This window comes from Rhinolophus sinicus, linkage group LG10, assembly GCF_036562045.2.
Source record: "Rhinolophus sinicus isolate RSC01 linkage group LG10, ASM3656204v1, whole genome shotgun sequence".
NCBI lineage: Eukaryota > Metazoa > Chordata > Mammalia > Chiroptera > Rhinolophidae > Rhinolophus > Rhinolophus sinicus.
The window spans coordinates 66,436,619-66,450,940 of NC_133759.1; the positions used below are offsets into that span (position 1 = coordinate 66,436,619).

The 14,322-nt window shown below is 38.7% G+C and overlaps 1 protein-coding gene across 2 annotated transcripts in view; it reads left to right on the top strand.

Annotated features, from left to right (window-relative positions):
• The first annotated feature begins 1,795 nt into the window (after positions 1 to 1,795).
• Positions 1,796 to 14,322, top strand: part of PPP4R2 (protein phosphatase 4 regulatory subunit 2) — a 57,663-nt gene continuing 45,136 nt past the window's right edge. Inside the window, exons 1-2 of one of the 2 annotated variants that reach the window (XM_019719690.2) lie at positions 1,796 to 2,066; positions 3,058 to 3,139. In XM_019719690.2, coding sequence (XP_019575249.2) covers positions 2,033 to 2,066; positions 3,058 to 3,139 — 116 coding nt within the window. In that variant the 5' untranslated portion in view covers positions 1,796 to 2,032. Of the gene's footprint in view, positions 2,067 to 3,057; positions 3,140 to 13,390; positions 13,471 to 14,322 lie in introns of those variants that run through there. The other variant, XM_074313297.1, reaches the window with a different exon arrangement.

Here is a 14,322-nt window from a genome sequence, read left to right on the forward strand (position 1 = left end):
GCAATATTAAGAGATTGTTTTTTTGGAGTGGAGGGGGGCAGCTTTTGCCACATCTGCCATATAGAGTCAGGGTCAGAACCACTATATTTTAGGAGAGTCAATAGTTGTAATGGCTGTTTCCAAATTTGCACCTTTTAACATAAGTCAAGAAATAGCCTTTTCTCCCTCCTCTCCGCCCCACTTTCCTTTCATTGCTTTGTGGCAGGCTTTGAGAAGTGTTGGTTCTGAGACTTAAGATGTCTACCAAGAAAGGCTCCTGTGGCAAACTGGACTCAAATTTAAAAGCAGAGCCTAGCAACCATTTCTAAACAGGGACCTCTCACATAAACCACTGCAAACCATGCTTGGGAGAAGCTTGCATTGAACTGCCTGCCTGTACTGAGTTTCTGCTGTCTGAGCCAAACCTTATAAAAAAGAGGTCTTGGAATTGTATTTCAACCAATAGGACTAAGACTTTCCCTGTCCAATAGGAACTGGCAGCTATATCCTCATTAGCATCTTCACTGACCAATCAGAGCAACTACATTCTGATCAATCAGGACAGTGCTTTTGGGGCCAATCAAACCATGACAATTTGGAGTCCTTATTTGCATAAGGATGGACCAATCAGGGACCAGGGGCGGGGACTTCTCTTTGTATAAGCCAGTTCTCCCCCTTGTCTCAGGGAACACAGTTTCTCTTTCCTTCCAAAGGTGAGGCTTTAGTTCTACATGAACCACAGCAGAGCTGACCAGAGCAAATCAGAGCTGTCTAGCCTGGGAAGGGCATTGCCCAAGGGTCACCTTGCAGCCCTGCTTTTCTCACAGCCTTGCTGTATTACAATTGAGCTGGTTGCACTGAGTAGTTTCCTTCTTCACTGCACCCTGGAATTGGAGATTTCTATTGGCATTGAATTGGTGCCAACAATTGTTAGTTGACAGGTGAAAAGGTGTAATAATTCAGTATCATAAAAATATCCACATACTGGGAGCAAGATGTTCTGGGTTTTGGTGCTGTTTTGGCAGACTAGTTCTCTATACCTCAGTTACCCTGTTTGTAAAATGTCAGGGCTGGATTGGACTTCTGAGGTCCCCTCCATTAACTTCCTGGGCACTTATATAATCAAAATCACAATGATAGAAACAGCAGACAAGTTCAGGCCCTGTGCTAAACGCTTCATATTCACCATTTTGCTACAGCCTCACGCTGTTTTACAAATCACCATTTTCAGATGAGGAAACCGCGGGTCCGCTCTGTGAGTTTAAGTAACTAGTCCGAGGTCACACCAGGAATAAATAGTTTAGTTGGGCTTTGAAACCAGCTGGTTACAACCCCTAAGCTTTTAATTAATTACTTTGCTGTATACATTGCTTCTCTTCAAGGGTGGGTCGGTGTTAGGTTCAGGCCAGGAGGGATTCTTGTTGCAATTATTAGTAATTCCGAGTGTTAGTTTACCTGCTATTCTGACACACTCTTGCTAAATTCTCACAGTATCAGTATATAGAGTGGTCGATACTAGAGCCCTCATTACACATAAGGGAAAGTGAGGTTCAGTAAACTAATGAAAGTCAAACGTCTAGCAAGAGGCAGGGGCTCAAAGCCAAGGGGTATGTCTCCAACCCCTGCTTTGACCATTCTTCCTTCAGAACGGTGCAGGGACATCAGGGCCACCACCAGACATACCCAGCGGCTGGCCGGCTGCCGCCTGTTCCGGCTCCGGACCGCCCAGGCGGCACGCTTCCGTCGCGCACGCGTTCTCGGGCTCTGGCTAGGAGCGCGCGGCGGGCACGAGGACGGCGGCGAGCTGCGTGCGCGCGGTGACGTGCCGGGCGCCATGTTGGAGGGCTGGTGGTAGCGGCTCGGGGAGGCGTTCATTCTCTCGGTCTCGCTCTCTCACTCGCTTCCCCCGGCTCCCTTCGGTGCCCCCCTCCCGTCGCCTGCGTGCGGGAGTGTGTGCGAGGGAGGGGGTGGGCGTCGGGGGGTGGGGGGGAGGCGTTCGGGTCTCCAGAGACCCGCGGAGGGAGGCGGAGGCTGCGAGGGACGCCGGGAAGCCATGGACATCGAGAGGCTGCAGGAGGCGCTGAAAGGTGGGGGTAGCTGCACCCTCTCCCTTCCTCCTCACCCTTCCCGACTCTCTCTCCTCTCCCTTCAGGTCGGGTGGCTCCGAGGGTCGGGGCCGGGCGTAGGTGGGAAGGTGCGCTCACCCGGTTCCCATCCCCCTCCCGCCTCCCTAGGGGCGGGAGCCCTGTGGGCAGGTCCCTCCCGCCGGCTCTGGGCTTTGTGTCCGCCGCCGGCGTCTAGGCTGGGGGAGGGGAGCCGTGGAATCTCTCACATGGGCCCCAGCCCGTCACACCCTCCGGGGGCTGGTCGTGGGCCCGCAGCCGCCTCCTAGGCAGGCTCTCTTCTCCCGTCAGGCCCCCGCACGACTGGCGTCGGGTTAGAGTAAAAAGTAAGGTTTGGGTAGGGGGAAGGGTGGCGAAGCAACTTTAAATTTGTGTCTCAGGAAGCCTTTTTCACGGCTTCTGGAGTCATCATTCCACGCGCCCTATTCTAAGGTGGTCGATTTCACTGTTCTTAATGTTCGTCTTCCAAGCAACAGGCTTGAGAGCAGTGGTTTTCAAACTTAGAATGGTGTGATTTATTTAGCCTTTTGAGAATTGTGCTTTGAAATTCAGAATCTTGGACATGGTTACATGAGATTACTAGTGTTTCTTAAAACAGATTTGTGAACTTAACATAGTTAAACAATTTGTGGGGAATGAGGCCTGGGATATTAATTTTAACTGGGTTTTCAGATGAAGCTGATCGGGTGTTCCTCTCGGCTACACTATATACTGCGTTAGGATAGTTGGTGAAGCTGAGTGCCCTCTTTAGGGAGATATTTGTTCCCTGTGCAGAGGGTGACATGTGAAAGTAAATCTAGGCGAGTTGAGGTGGATAATTGATTGAGAGGCTAATTTTTTTTTCTTCTTACTATATGAGGAAGGACTGGGAGGAAAGTTTGCCTTTTAGAGGAGACTGGAAATAGTTGATGGACTTATGAGTGATATTGATAACTTTTTTTCTTCCTGTTTCCAGATTTTGAAAAGAGGGGGAAAAAGGAAGTTTGTCCGATCCTGGATCAGTTTCTTTGTCATGTAGCCAAGACTGGAGAAACAATGTGAGTTGAAAACATGTATTTGTTGTTGTAGACTTATGTATCATTCATAATTGCTTGAAAAAGGGAAAAAAAGTGTATTTCAGAAGATTTGAATAATTCATCTGTGTAAAACATACAAGCAAGTGAAGTGCCAGGCATTTAAAGCACTTATTAAGTGCATGTACCCCGGTGCCAAAAAAATGTGTATGAGTGGACACTGGTCAACGTTCCTCAAGCAGTAGTTTGCTGTAATCAGAAGTGTCTGGATGCTGATGGTAACCACTTTGCGCACCTCTTATAATTGCTGAAGTCAAATGTGACTTGTATTCATCTTTTGTTGTTGGTATATATTATTACAAATACAGTTTTTTTCTTTCTTAAAATGTGTATACATTGTTTTTGACACCCTCTATATGCATACTCTGTGATTAATTTTAAAAAATTTTTTAAACTTTTTTTATATCTATGCTTGGGTACGATTAGAATTTACTCGTCTGAAAGAACCAAAAAAAGGAGGAATGACTATTCCATTATGACCCCTTTTTGGCCATAACAGGCTTATTTCCAGGGATTTGTGGCTTTGATTCTGTTTCAGATTCTTTTGTTGGTAATATTTTCTCATATTGTCCTATATCCAACCTTTTGTTGTCATATTTATGTATATAGGTGTCACTTCTGTTTATTCTCTTAAGAACTCAGAGATTATGTGACAAATTCCAGGTTGCTATAGTTTTGACTATCCTGTACACTTTCTAGGATAGCTAACTTGTTACGTATGCTCAGCATTTTATTAGGTTTATTTCTAAATGTCATGAATCTGAAACTTAAATTATAAAGTTAGGACTGTTTCAAAGAAACATTTCATTGCATTGTTTTGTGGTTAGTTTGAGTAGCAGGAGTTGTTTGCACACTCTGGCTAAGTTAATTTGTAGAGAACAATGCAGATTTGGTGACTTTCTGTAGTCTTGTCTTTAGGTAGGGAGTGGGGGGAACAGGAAGGGGAAAGGTTTCTTTGGGTGTAGTGTTAATAAGTAGGCTTTCTCTGGGCTCCCCTACTTCTTGAGTATTTTAAAATTTCTTTTTGAGGCCTAATGTAAGAATGTAAGCTTTAACAAATGATGTATACTTTCTTTGGCTTTATTAGCAAATGTGTGTTTGCTTGTGGTTGTAATGAGGCCTTCTAATAACTAGCCTAATTTTAGAAAGAAAAAAACCCTCTTTGCTTTAATGGTCATATAGACAAACTGAATCTCCTTAGTCCTTTATTAAAATTACCAGTCAACTGAGGAATATGACTGTATTCAGTCTTATTTCTATTTATTGCATTTAAAAAATGGAACCCTTTAGGGGAAAAACTCATTTTTTGTCTCTTAGAACACTTGATTTCAAAAAATTGATGCAAAATAACTAACTGGTATTTATATAGATAAGCTTAAGAATGACTAGACGTCGATTTTCAAAAGTAAATTAATCCCTAAATTAGATTGCCACTGTTTCTTTCAAATTGCTGGTTGGTCTAAACTTATCACTCTCTACATTATAAGGAGAAAAAGCATTTACTTTCAGAGTTTTGATACACAAAATTATATCAAACTATTTGGAAATAAATACTTAAAACCTCTTATTCAGCTTACCAAATCTGTACAAATTTTCTTCCCTTTTTGATAAAGTACAATGACTGTAAAGGCATAAATAGTTGAAGGTTCTAAGAGAAAGCTTTTTAGTATCCTGTCTGAGTGGATCACTGAGTGGTTGGGGAAATTTAACCTGATGTTTCTGGGCAATTATTTTGTGCTTATAGAGGACTTCAACAAGGTGTCTTCGCCACCCCCATCAGATGTTTGTACTTCCACTAAGAGAATTTTGTATTAAAATGATTGGTAGTGTTAGACTGTCTATTGAGTTTGGAAAATATTTTAAAATTTATTCAAGCAGTTGATGTTGCTACTTTTAGCTTTATTTAGCCTTTGTTGTTGTTGTTTTTTAATTAACATATGCAGGCCTTAACATTTGATACTGAAATTTGCAGAGTTTCTCTCATCCATTTATGGCTAAACTGAACTTTATTTAACATTTAAGATTATAACGAGAATGAAAACCTGAAGAACAGCAAGTCAGATCTCTTTGTTTTAGGATGGATGAGTTTAAGAAGTCCGTAGTTCTGTTTTTATTTTCATAGGTACGTTATAGCAAGAAATCAACAAAAGAAACGTATGAAACTTTGTTTATGGATGAAAATCAGTGACAAGCCTTGGTTATTCTTCATTTAAAACCAATTGATTTGACGCTTGTGTTATCATCTTTAGAGAGATGTTAGAACTATAGGCATAGGTTCTTACTGAGGAGGAAGGTGTAGGAAAATTGAAGAGCATTGGAACATTTTTCTTCCTAGTCTATTAAAAACTATCTGTAAACATCTATTGTAGGGAGTTGGGGAAGATGTGGGTACTGAACTGTTACGAAGAGGGACACACCTTTTTATCCATCTGTCTTGTCGGTATCTACCATGTTTCCCCGAAAATAAGACCTCACCGGAAAATAAGCCCTAGCATGATTTTTCAGGGTGACATCCCCTGAGCATGCTCTAATGCATCTTTTGGAGTAAACCTTAATATAAGATCCGGTCTTATTTTCGGAGAAACACGATATAACAACCCCCAAATTAATTGTTTTTTGGCCACTTCAAAAAAATTATGTTGAAAAGGTTACTTTTTCCTGAAAATGGGACATTTCTTGAGAACGCTTTTCCAAAGGTAACAGTTTTCTAATTTAATGCCAAGTATATATTATATGCTGAATAAGCAAACGTGGTAGGTTTCAGTCATGGATTTAAATAATTTGAGGGTTTTTAGTTGCAATTATTCTTTTTGATGGTCAAATTGTGTTGTCTTTGGCCAGTGGGAACCTCTTCATGTTGATTCCAGAGTTCTTTTGACTTGACCCTAAGAGTCTTTGATAGCGTCCTTACCCTGTGGTATGAGAATATATTCTAAGTTGATTTCCTGCCCCAGACCTGGAATCTGCTATTTTTCAATATTTTGGTGGGAAGTGGAGCTTAAAGACTACAATCTGGGTGCTAGAGGTGATTGTTACTGAGTTGGTCATGTGTTTAGCCTCTTCAGTGAACAGAACTAAATAAAATACTTCATGATTCATACTGATACTTCAATTCAAAATCAGGACTACAGAGTTTTCTACTTCCACACCAAAAATCCTGGTTTTTAAGGGCATAGAAGAGTTAGGATATCTCATAATGAGTTAGGATGTTAAATATTTTTTTGCATGTACTCTCTCAATTTCTAGTCTCCATTTTTAAAAACATAGTTGTATGTTTTTATCTGAGCATGTAGCTGTTACATAGCTCTCCCTTTTAACCATCATTTACTTTTAATTTTACAGTAGCTATATGAGTATATCTAATGTTCACCACTGATCCTATGTCAAGGTCTCTAGTCAATTTGGTTGTGTGAGGCTCATGTCTTTAGGCAGGGGTAATGAGAACAATATTTCCTGAGTTCTCGTATGTTGTTAACATATTGTGTCCTGTATACTTGAAGGTCAGTTTGTCTGAAAATAAAATCTTTGTTTCACATTTTTCGTCCTTGAGTAGATTATGTTAGTTCCATTGTTTCCCCCAACTTAAAGAGTTATTGTCAAAATCTGATGATCATCTGATTTTCTTTATTTTCTAAATCACCTACTCTTGTTACCCAGATTCCCAAAGGATTTTTTTCTTTTTCTTTAAACTATAGTAACTTTTGTAAACCAGGTCTTAGTGTTTGGGATTTTGGGTTAGTATATTGATGTATGTGATGAGCTCTTTCAATATATATTTTCAAGTTTTTCAGGTATTTTTAATTTCAGGAAAGTGATTCTTGAATTATTTCCTTTGGTTTTTCCTTTCGAGGGACTCTTGTTTTCCTATATTGAATCATCTTTGCATATCTTCAGTATTTGTAATTTGTCCTGAATTCTTTTTCTTCCTTCCCATTTTTTTTTTAAATAAAGGAATTCATGTCTTTTTTTTTTTTTTAAATCACTTTCTTTATAATTATTTTGGGGGGGGAGGGAAACAGGACTTTATTGGGGAATAGTGTGTACTTCCAAGATTTTTTCTTTTTTTCCCAAGTCAAGTTGTTGTCCTTTCAATCTTAGTTGTGGAGGGCGCAGCTCAGCTCCAGGTCCAGTTGCCGTTGCTAGTTGCAGGGGGTGCAGCCCACCATCCCTTGTGGGAGTCGAACCTGCAACCTTGTGGTTGAGAGGACACGCTAAAACCAACTGAGCCATCCGGGAGCTCAGTGGCAGCTCAGTTCAAGGTGCCATGTTCGATCTTTAGTTACAGGGGGCACTGCCCACCATCCCTTGCGGGACTCAAGGAATTGAACTGGCAACGTTTTGGTTGAGAGCCCACCCTCCAACCAACTGAGCCATCCGGGAGGCAGCTCAGCTCAAGGTGCCCTGTTCTAACCTAGTTGCAGGGGGTGGAGCCCACCATGCCTTGTGGGACTCGAGGAGTTAAACCGGCAACCTTCCCACATGGGCCAGTTGAGAGCCCACTGGCCCATGTGGGAATCGAACCGGCAGCCTTCGGAGTTAGGAGCACGGAGCTCCAACTGCCTGAGCCACCGGGCTGGCCCTCTTCCTTCCTATTTTTAAAAACACAGTTTTATTGAAGTATGATTTACATACAATACAGTAAACTTCATTTATTGACTATGTATAATTTGTTAAGTTCTAATATCTATCTGCATTCACAGAATTGTCACCACACTCAAGATTGTGAACATACCTATTTTCAAAAGTTTCCTCATGGCCCCTTTGTAATCCTCCCTCCCTTGTGTACTCCCCTCCAGAAGCAACTGACGGTTTGCTTTTTATCACTGTAGATTACATCATCTAGAATTTTATATAAATGAAATTATACAATATGTGTTCTTTAGCTTCTTTTACTCAACATAATTATTTTGAGATTGATCCATGTTGTTGCAGATGTCAATAGTTCATTCGTATTTTATTTTTGTATATGTTATGTGAAAATCCTAGTTTGTTTTTTTAAATATATTCACCTGTTGATGGACAAATGGGTTATTTCCAGTTTTTTATATTATAAAAAAACTGCCATGAACATTTGTGTGCAAATCTTTGTATAAACATACACATTCTTTTGTAATAAAAAGTCTAGGAGTGGAATGGTTGGATTATATGGTAGGTGGAACTTGTTGCAACGATGTTGCTAACCTTTTTTGATATCAGAGGGATTATTCATTATGAATATGTACCAACTGGACAAACAGTTAACCTTGTTTGCTATCTGGAAGTGCTGGAAAGGCCGCGTGAAAAAGTTAGATGAAAATGACCTGAACTTTCTGCCAACAATTCATGGCTCTTACATCACGACAATGCACCAGCTCACACAGCACTGTCTGTGAGGGAGTTTTTAGCCAGTAAACAAATAACTGTATTGGAACACCCTCCCTACTCACCTGATCTAGTCCCCAATGACGTCTTTCTTTACCCAAAGATAAAGGGAATATTGAAAGGACATTTTGATGACATTCAGGACATCAAGAGTAATACGACTATAGCTCTGATGGCCATTCCAGAAAAAGAGTTCCAGACTTGCTTTGAAGGGTGGACTAAGCACTGGCATCAGTGCATAGCTTCCCAAGAGGAGTACTTTGAAGGTGACCGTAGTGATATTCAGCAATGAGGTATGTAGCACTTTTTTTTCATAAATTCTTTTTTTTTTTTTTACTATTTAACCCGGCTCTCTGACTTCCCTTTTTTTTCCTTTTTTTTTTATTGGGGAATATAGGGGAACAGTGTTTTTTCAGGGCCCATTGCCTCCAAGTCGTTGTCCTTCAGTCTAGTTGTGAAGGGCGCAGCTCGCTGGCCCATGTGGGAATCAAACCGGCAACCCTGCTCTTCAGAGCTTGTATTCTAACCAACTGAGCCATCCTGCCACCTCCTGTAGCACGTTTTTGTAGGATGAGTTCGTGAACTTAATTGTCTGACCTCGTATGTTTTGTTAAACTGCCAAGCTCTTCCAGAGTGATTGTACCAGTTTGTACTCCCACCAGCATTATGGGAGTTGAGTTCAGTTTCTCAGTTTCTCCACATTCTTTCCAACACTTAGTATGGTTAATTGTTTTCACTTTAGCCGTTCAAATAGGGGCATATTGCATAGTAGTTTTATTTTGTATTTCCCTATCGACTAATGATGGTACACATCTTTTCCTGTGCTTTATTTCTTATTTGTATATCTTCGTTGGTAAATTGTTCAAGCCTTAGCCCATTTTAAAACTGGGTTGTTTTCTTACTGGGTTTTAGAGTTCTTTATGTTACAGATACCAGTCGTTTATCTTACATGTGATTTGCAAATACATGATGCCGTGGCTTGCTTTTCATTCTCAACAGTGTTTTTCAAAGTGAAAATTTTAATTTCCATTTTGATTTTTTAAAATTTCTTCTTTGAAGGAATCTTACTGCATTATCTGTTGTGTTTCTAGTTTAGTTTTTATTTCCTAATATTTTTTATTTCTAATTCCTTGCTGAGTATTATTGCTTCATTTTCTGAGTTTCTCTAATTCTGACTTGTATCTTTTTTCTTGGTGTCTAGCTCATTTTGAAATAGTATACAGTTGTGATCTGATTTTGAACAAGTCTTTCTAGCTTCCTTTTGTAGGGATATTTGTTCTGCTCCTTATTCTCTTTTTTTCTTATGATTTCATATTGGATTTGACCTTGGTATTTTTGTTTTGTTTTGTGTTTTTACATAAAATTAGTTTCCCTGAACTTTGAGGAAGACGCGTGGTTCAGAGAATCTTTTCTAAATTCATAGAGTTCTCGTTGTTGTGAAGTGTCTATCAGTTTTTCCTCACCCATTTATTTTTTGGGGTTTGTGAGACCACCTTATCAGCTAGTTTTGTTGTAAATTTTTTTGTTCATCGGTTTTTGGCTTTGCTGTGTAGTTATCTCTGACATACGGGGTTATGGAGAGAGACAAAAGTATAGCACCACTGCCATCTTTTAAGAATTACACTTTTTAGGAAAACTCCTTAAGTCAGTCAGTCTCTGTTGTTAGTTTCCTCATCTACAAAAAGTACCTAATGGAAAACTTAGCAAATGCTCCCTAAGCAGAGTAAATGCTTAGTAGATAGTAGTTGTTATTGTGTTGGTAATGATTATATTGGGTCTCCTTTTTTTTCTCCTTGCAGTTTAAAGTTCTTCATGTTCACCAATTTTGACATATTCATAAGAAAGTAAAAGTTAGCTTACTTAAAAGTAATCAACAGGTGACATCTACATTATTATAAATAAAATCTTCTTAAGCCCATAAGTTTGTTAGATTCTTTTTGTATGGTTTTCGAAAGGAAGGGAATTTTGTCTAACATAGTATTTATTGAACATTGTTTTTAAAATGTTAGTCTCATATATTCATGATTTTTGACACATCCTTGTAACATCTGTATAATTGTGTAATTATTTAATTTTCTTTACATTGGCCTTTTTTCTTCAAATTATTTAAAATTGGGGAAAATATTATAAATCGAGGTCAAGCCCTAATTTTACTCTTCCACAGAGGTATAATCACTTTTAAGTATTTCCCCTTACTCTTGTGAGAAATAAGACCTGAAAATAGGTCTTAGTTTGTTCCATTAGTTGTATCTTCCTAAGTAACTTTAAAATCTATAAATACTAAAATATGTAATATAAATTACCCATGGGCCACCGAAAGTCCTCTCATGTACCATCATCAAAATGGTACACAGAGAAAGCACAGACTCTCCGTAAATATGAGTAAAATGGATGTCCTTTGGGGTCTAAATATTCTAGTAACTGTACTGATTAAGATATGAACCTGAAGAAAACTATAGTTATTTTCATTCTTTACATCACATAATGCTGTAAACCTGACGTGTTATGTACACTGCACAGAATCTATTGAATGATGCACTGAAAACTAGACATGCCAACTTTGTTTACTGACTGGAGTTAATTTCAAATCTTCAATCACTTTGGTGTGCCCGAATGAGCTTACATTTTCCACGTTCAGTACTAGTAGTTGAGTAGTCCCCTAATTTCATGGAGTTAGCATGTGGTAATGTCATTCTTGGAAGGACCTTGGCTTGAGTTCTGAATTTAGCATTACAACTTCTATGTGTGAATTTGGGCAAATTATTTGTGTTTGTTCCCTCACTTGAAAAATGGGGTTTATACCATATAGGTGCCTCAGCTATTGTGAGGACTTTAATAAATGAAAGTATATAGCTACAGATAGTAAAATTTGGGAGGGAGTAAAAATTAGAATTGGGCATAAATAGAATGAATTTGGCTCAAGAAACAAGTCTGAGGCACTTAATCTTATGGAAAGAGCTCTGAGTTGAGAGTCAGGAGAGCACCAGGCAGACCTGTTTGAATTCCCAGCTGTACCACTCTGTTACCATGTAACTGTGGTTGACTTTTCTGTGCCTTAATTTTCCTCATCTGTGAAAACAACGGAAAATAAAGAATATCTCAAGAGATGTGGGGATTTGATGAGTTTACACTTACTAAGTGCTTAACACAGTGACTGACACATGTGAGTGCACTCCCAACCCCATCCCCCATGGAAGCTACTGTGTGTATCTAATTATTTTTGTCTCCGTTGTTTAAATCACTTAAGTTACTATGGGCCACAGTTTCCTCAAATACTGAATGAGGGGCTTGTAATAGATGTTCTCCAAGGTTCCTTTTAGTTTGAAAGCTTATAGGAGTCTCTGTGTTGCAGCCATAGTTAGCCTGGAGGTGGAATTTGCAGCAATAATGGTTAAGGGTGGATAATGGGAGTTGGTGATAATGGTTGATGTTAATTCAAATGAAAGGTGTTAACTGTTGGGAATGTATTGCATCCGTGAATGGTTTGGAGACAGTAAAGAAATAATCAGTCTTCTGATTATTAGCTACCTAAGCCTTCTCTTTTTTTAGTTCCTTGGCTGAAAATGTGAATAACACTTATTTCACAGAGTTTTTGTGAAACAGCAGGCATTCAACAAATTTTAGATTCTTTATTTTGTTTATGTACTGGGATATGAAAAATAAGAAGTAGTAGTAGTAGTAAAAGTCACATTTAATGCTAATTTTGATACTTAAAAGTTTTACAGCTTACCAAAATGAAATTCCAAGAATGAAAACATTGCTTAGTTACAGTGATCTCTGTCTAGGCCCAGTACTTCCCTAAGTCTCATCAAGCCTTATAATACTTAAGACTGAGCTAGCAATTCATTTTTCTTGCCAAAACTTGCTTCACCTTATTCTTTTTCTTTTCCTGTAACCAGATCTTAGACTCTCTCAGACATGCACTAGATTGTATTTTCTCTTCCATCTCCTTACAATTTGTCTAGGCCCCGTACAGGGGCTTGGGCCTCTTGAGTATTTTGACCCTTTTGAAATTTTCTTCTTCTAATGTTATTTTTTGTATGTAGTACCCCTACCTAGCTAGAATCTTTGGTTAGTTTTAAAATGGTGAACCTGAAATTGTGACTGATCTTTAAGGGACTAGTGTTTTCTTTTCACACAGGCACTTCTGTTTGGGATTAAACATTCCTTTTTTTCTAAAAGGCGGACACTTAATGACCTTTTTCTTTGTGCTAGACTCTATTCCTTCGCCTATCCTAATTAGGTCTTACAAATGGCATTTGTAATTTTTGCACTAGTAGTATGTATCTCTGGGAGGGAGGTTGAGGTAGTTTTTTTGTTTACTCTCTGAAGTAGGGATCTCTTATTTTTAAAAGTCAGGCTACTGAGGCTTACAGAACTTGTAATTTGCTCAAGATAGTGCAGCTAGTGACAAAACGGATTTAAACTCAGGTATTCTGATTTCAGATCCTCTCATAATCTGTACATTATACTGCTTGTGCCTTGTTCTGTTGTCTTCTCACATCTTTCCTCTTTACTGTAGCAGCCCAGAATCCTTTCAAAACTATTAGAATTTAAAGCTGTGCGTTTGGTAGGAATCTATTATCACTGTTTTTTTCTGTAATTTCTGAGACTTTCATGCTGCTTACCTAAGACCTATCTTATGTACCTGTTTAGCCCTCCTTTGTGGGACATCATAATATAATCTTCTGAGCACTGATACCATAGTTTCCTGGGGGAAGGGCAAGTATAAGTAAATTGGGTGTGGTGGTTTGTGATTTAAGAAAAACTATGTTAGGAGGTATTTACTGAAAGAGTCAATAGGTAGGTGATTTGGTGTACCTTTAATGTTTATAATTTTCTCTTATTTTCCAGTGACCTCAAAGGCTGAAAACTTTTAGTAATTGAAATTTTGCAGAGGCATAAATTTGAAGCATACAGTTGATGAAACTGACGTATGTATTTTAGCTGGAAGTATGTGAACCTAAGTTTCTCTTTAATATATGCGTTTTGGATTTGTTCTCAGTCAACCAAAAATCTTAATCCTCACAATATTGAGAGGTTGGTGGTAATATTCCCATTTATAGGTGATGAAATGGGAGAAAATACATGCTATAAAAAGATTTGAAATTTGAGTGTTGAGAGGTCTTACAAATGGCATTTGTAATTTTTGCACTAGTAGTGTGTATCTCTGGGAGGGAGGTTGAGGTAGTTTTTTTGTTAACAAAATATTTGTATTCAAAATTGTATGTTCTAAAGTAAATTTGGTATTTTTGGAGATTGTTTTAATCAAGTCTTATTTTAGGGATATTACCCATGATGTCTTTGGGGTAACTTGAGATTGGAGCTGTTTTTATCTCAAAGTAGTTCTTTTTACTAGAGACTGGTCTACCTTTTCTGGGACCTTTGCACACTAGAGTTTTTCTGCAAGGAGTAATCTTAAATGTGGGTAGAAAGTGACCTACTTTTTTTTCTCCCAATGAGTATTCTTGGTGAATTCAGGGTTTTCATGTTTTATAAGCTATTGTGAGATAAGTTGTCTTCCTTTCCCCCCTGTGTAGATATTGATACCCATCTATACTTGTCCTAACATGTTCATATTAGAGTTTGTAAGGCTGATACCTTGTCACCCAGTGTTCTTGTAAATATTGTCCTTGGCATTTGATTTTGCTATCTTAGTTGTTCTAGGGTATGACAGAAATCAATGCCACAGCCACGATATGGCCACTTTAAAAAATGTATATGAAAAAAATGAATATGAAAAAAATGTATATGATAAATTGTTAGGGGAGTAGATGGACAAATGG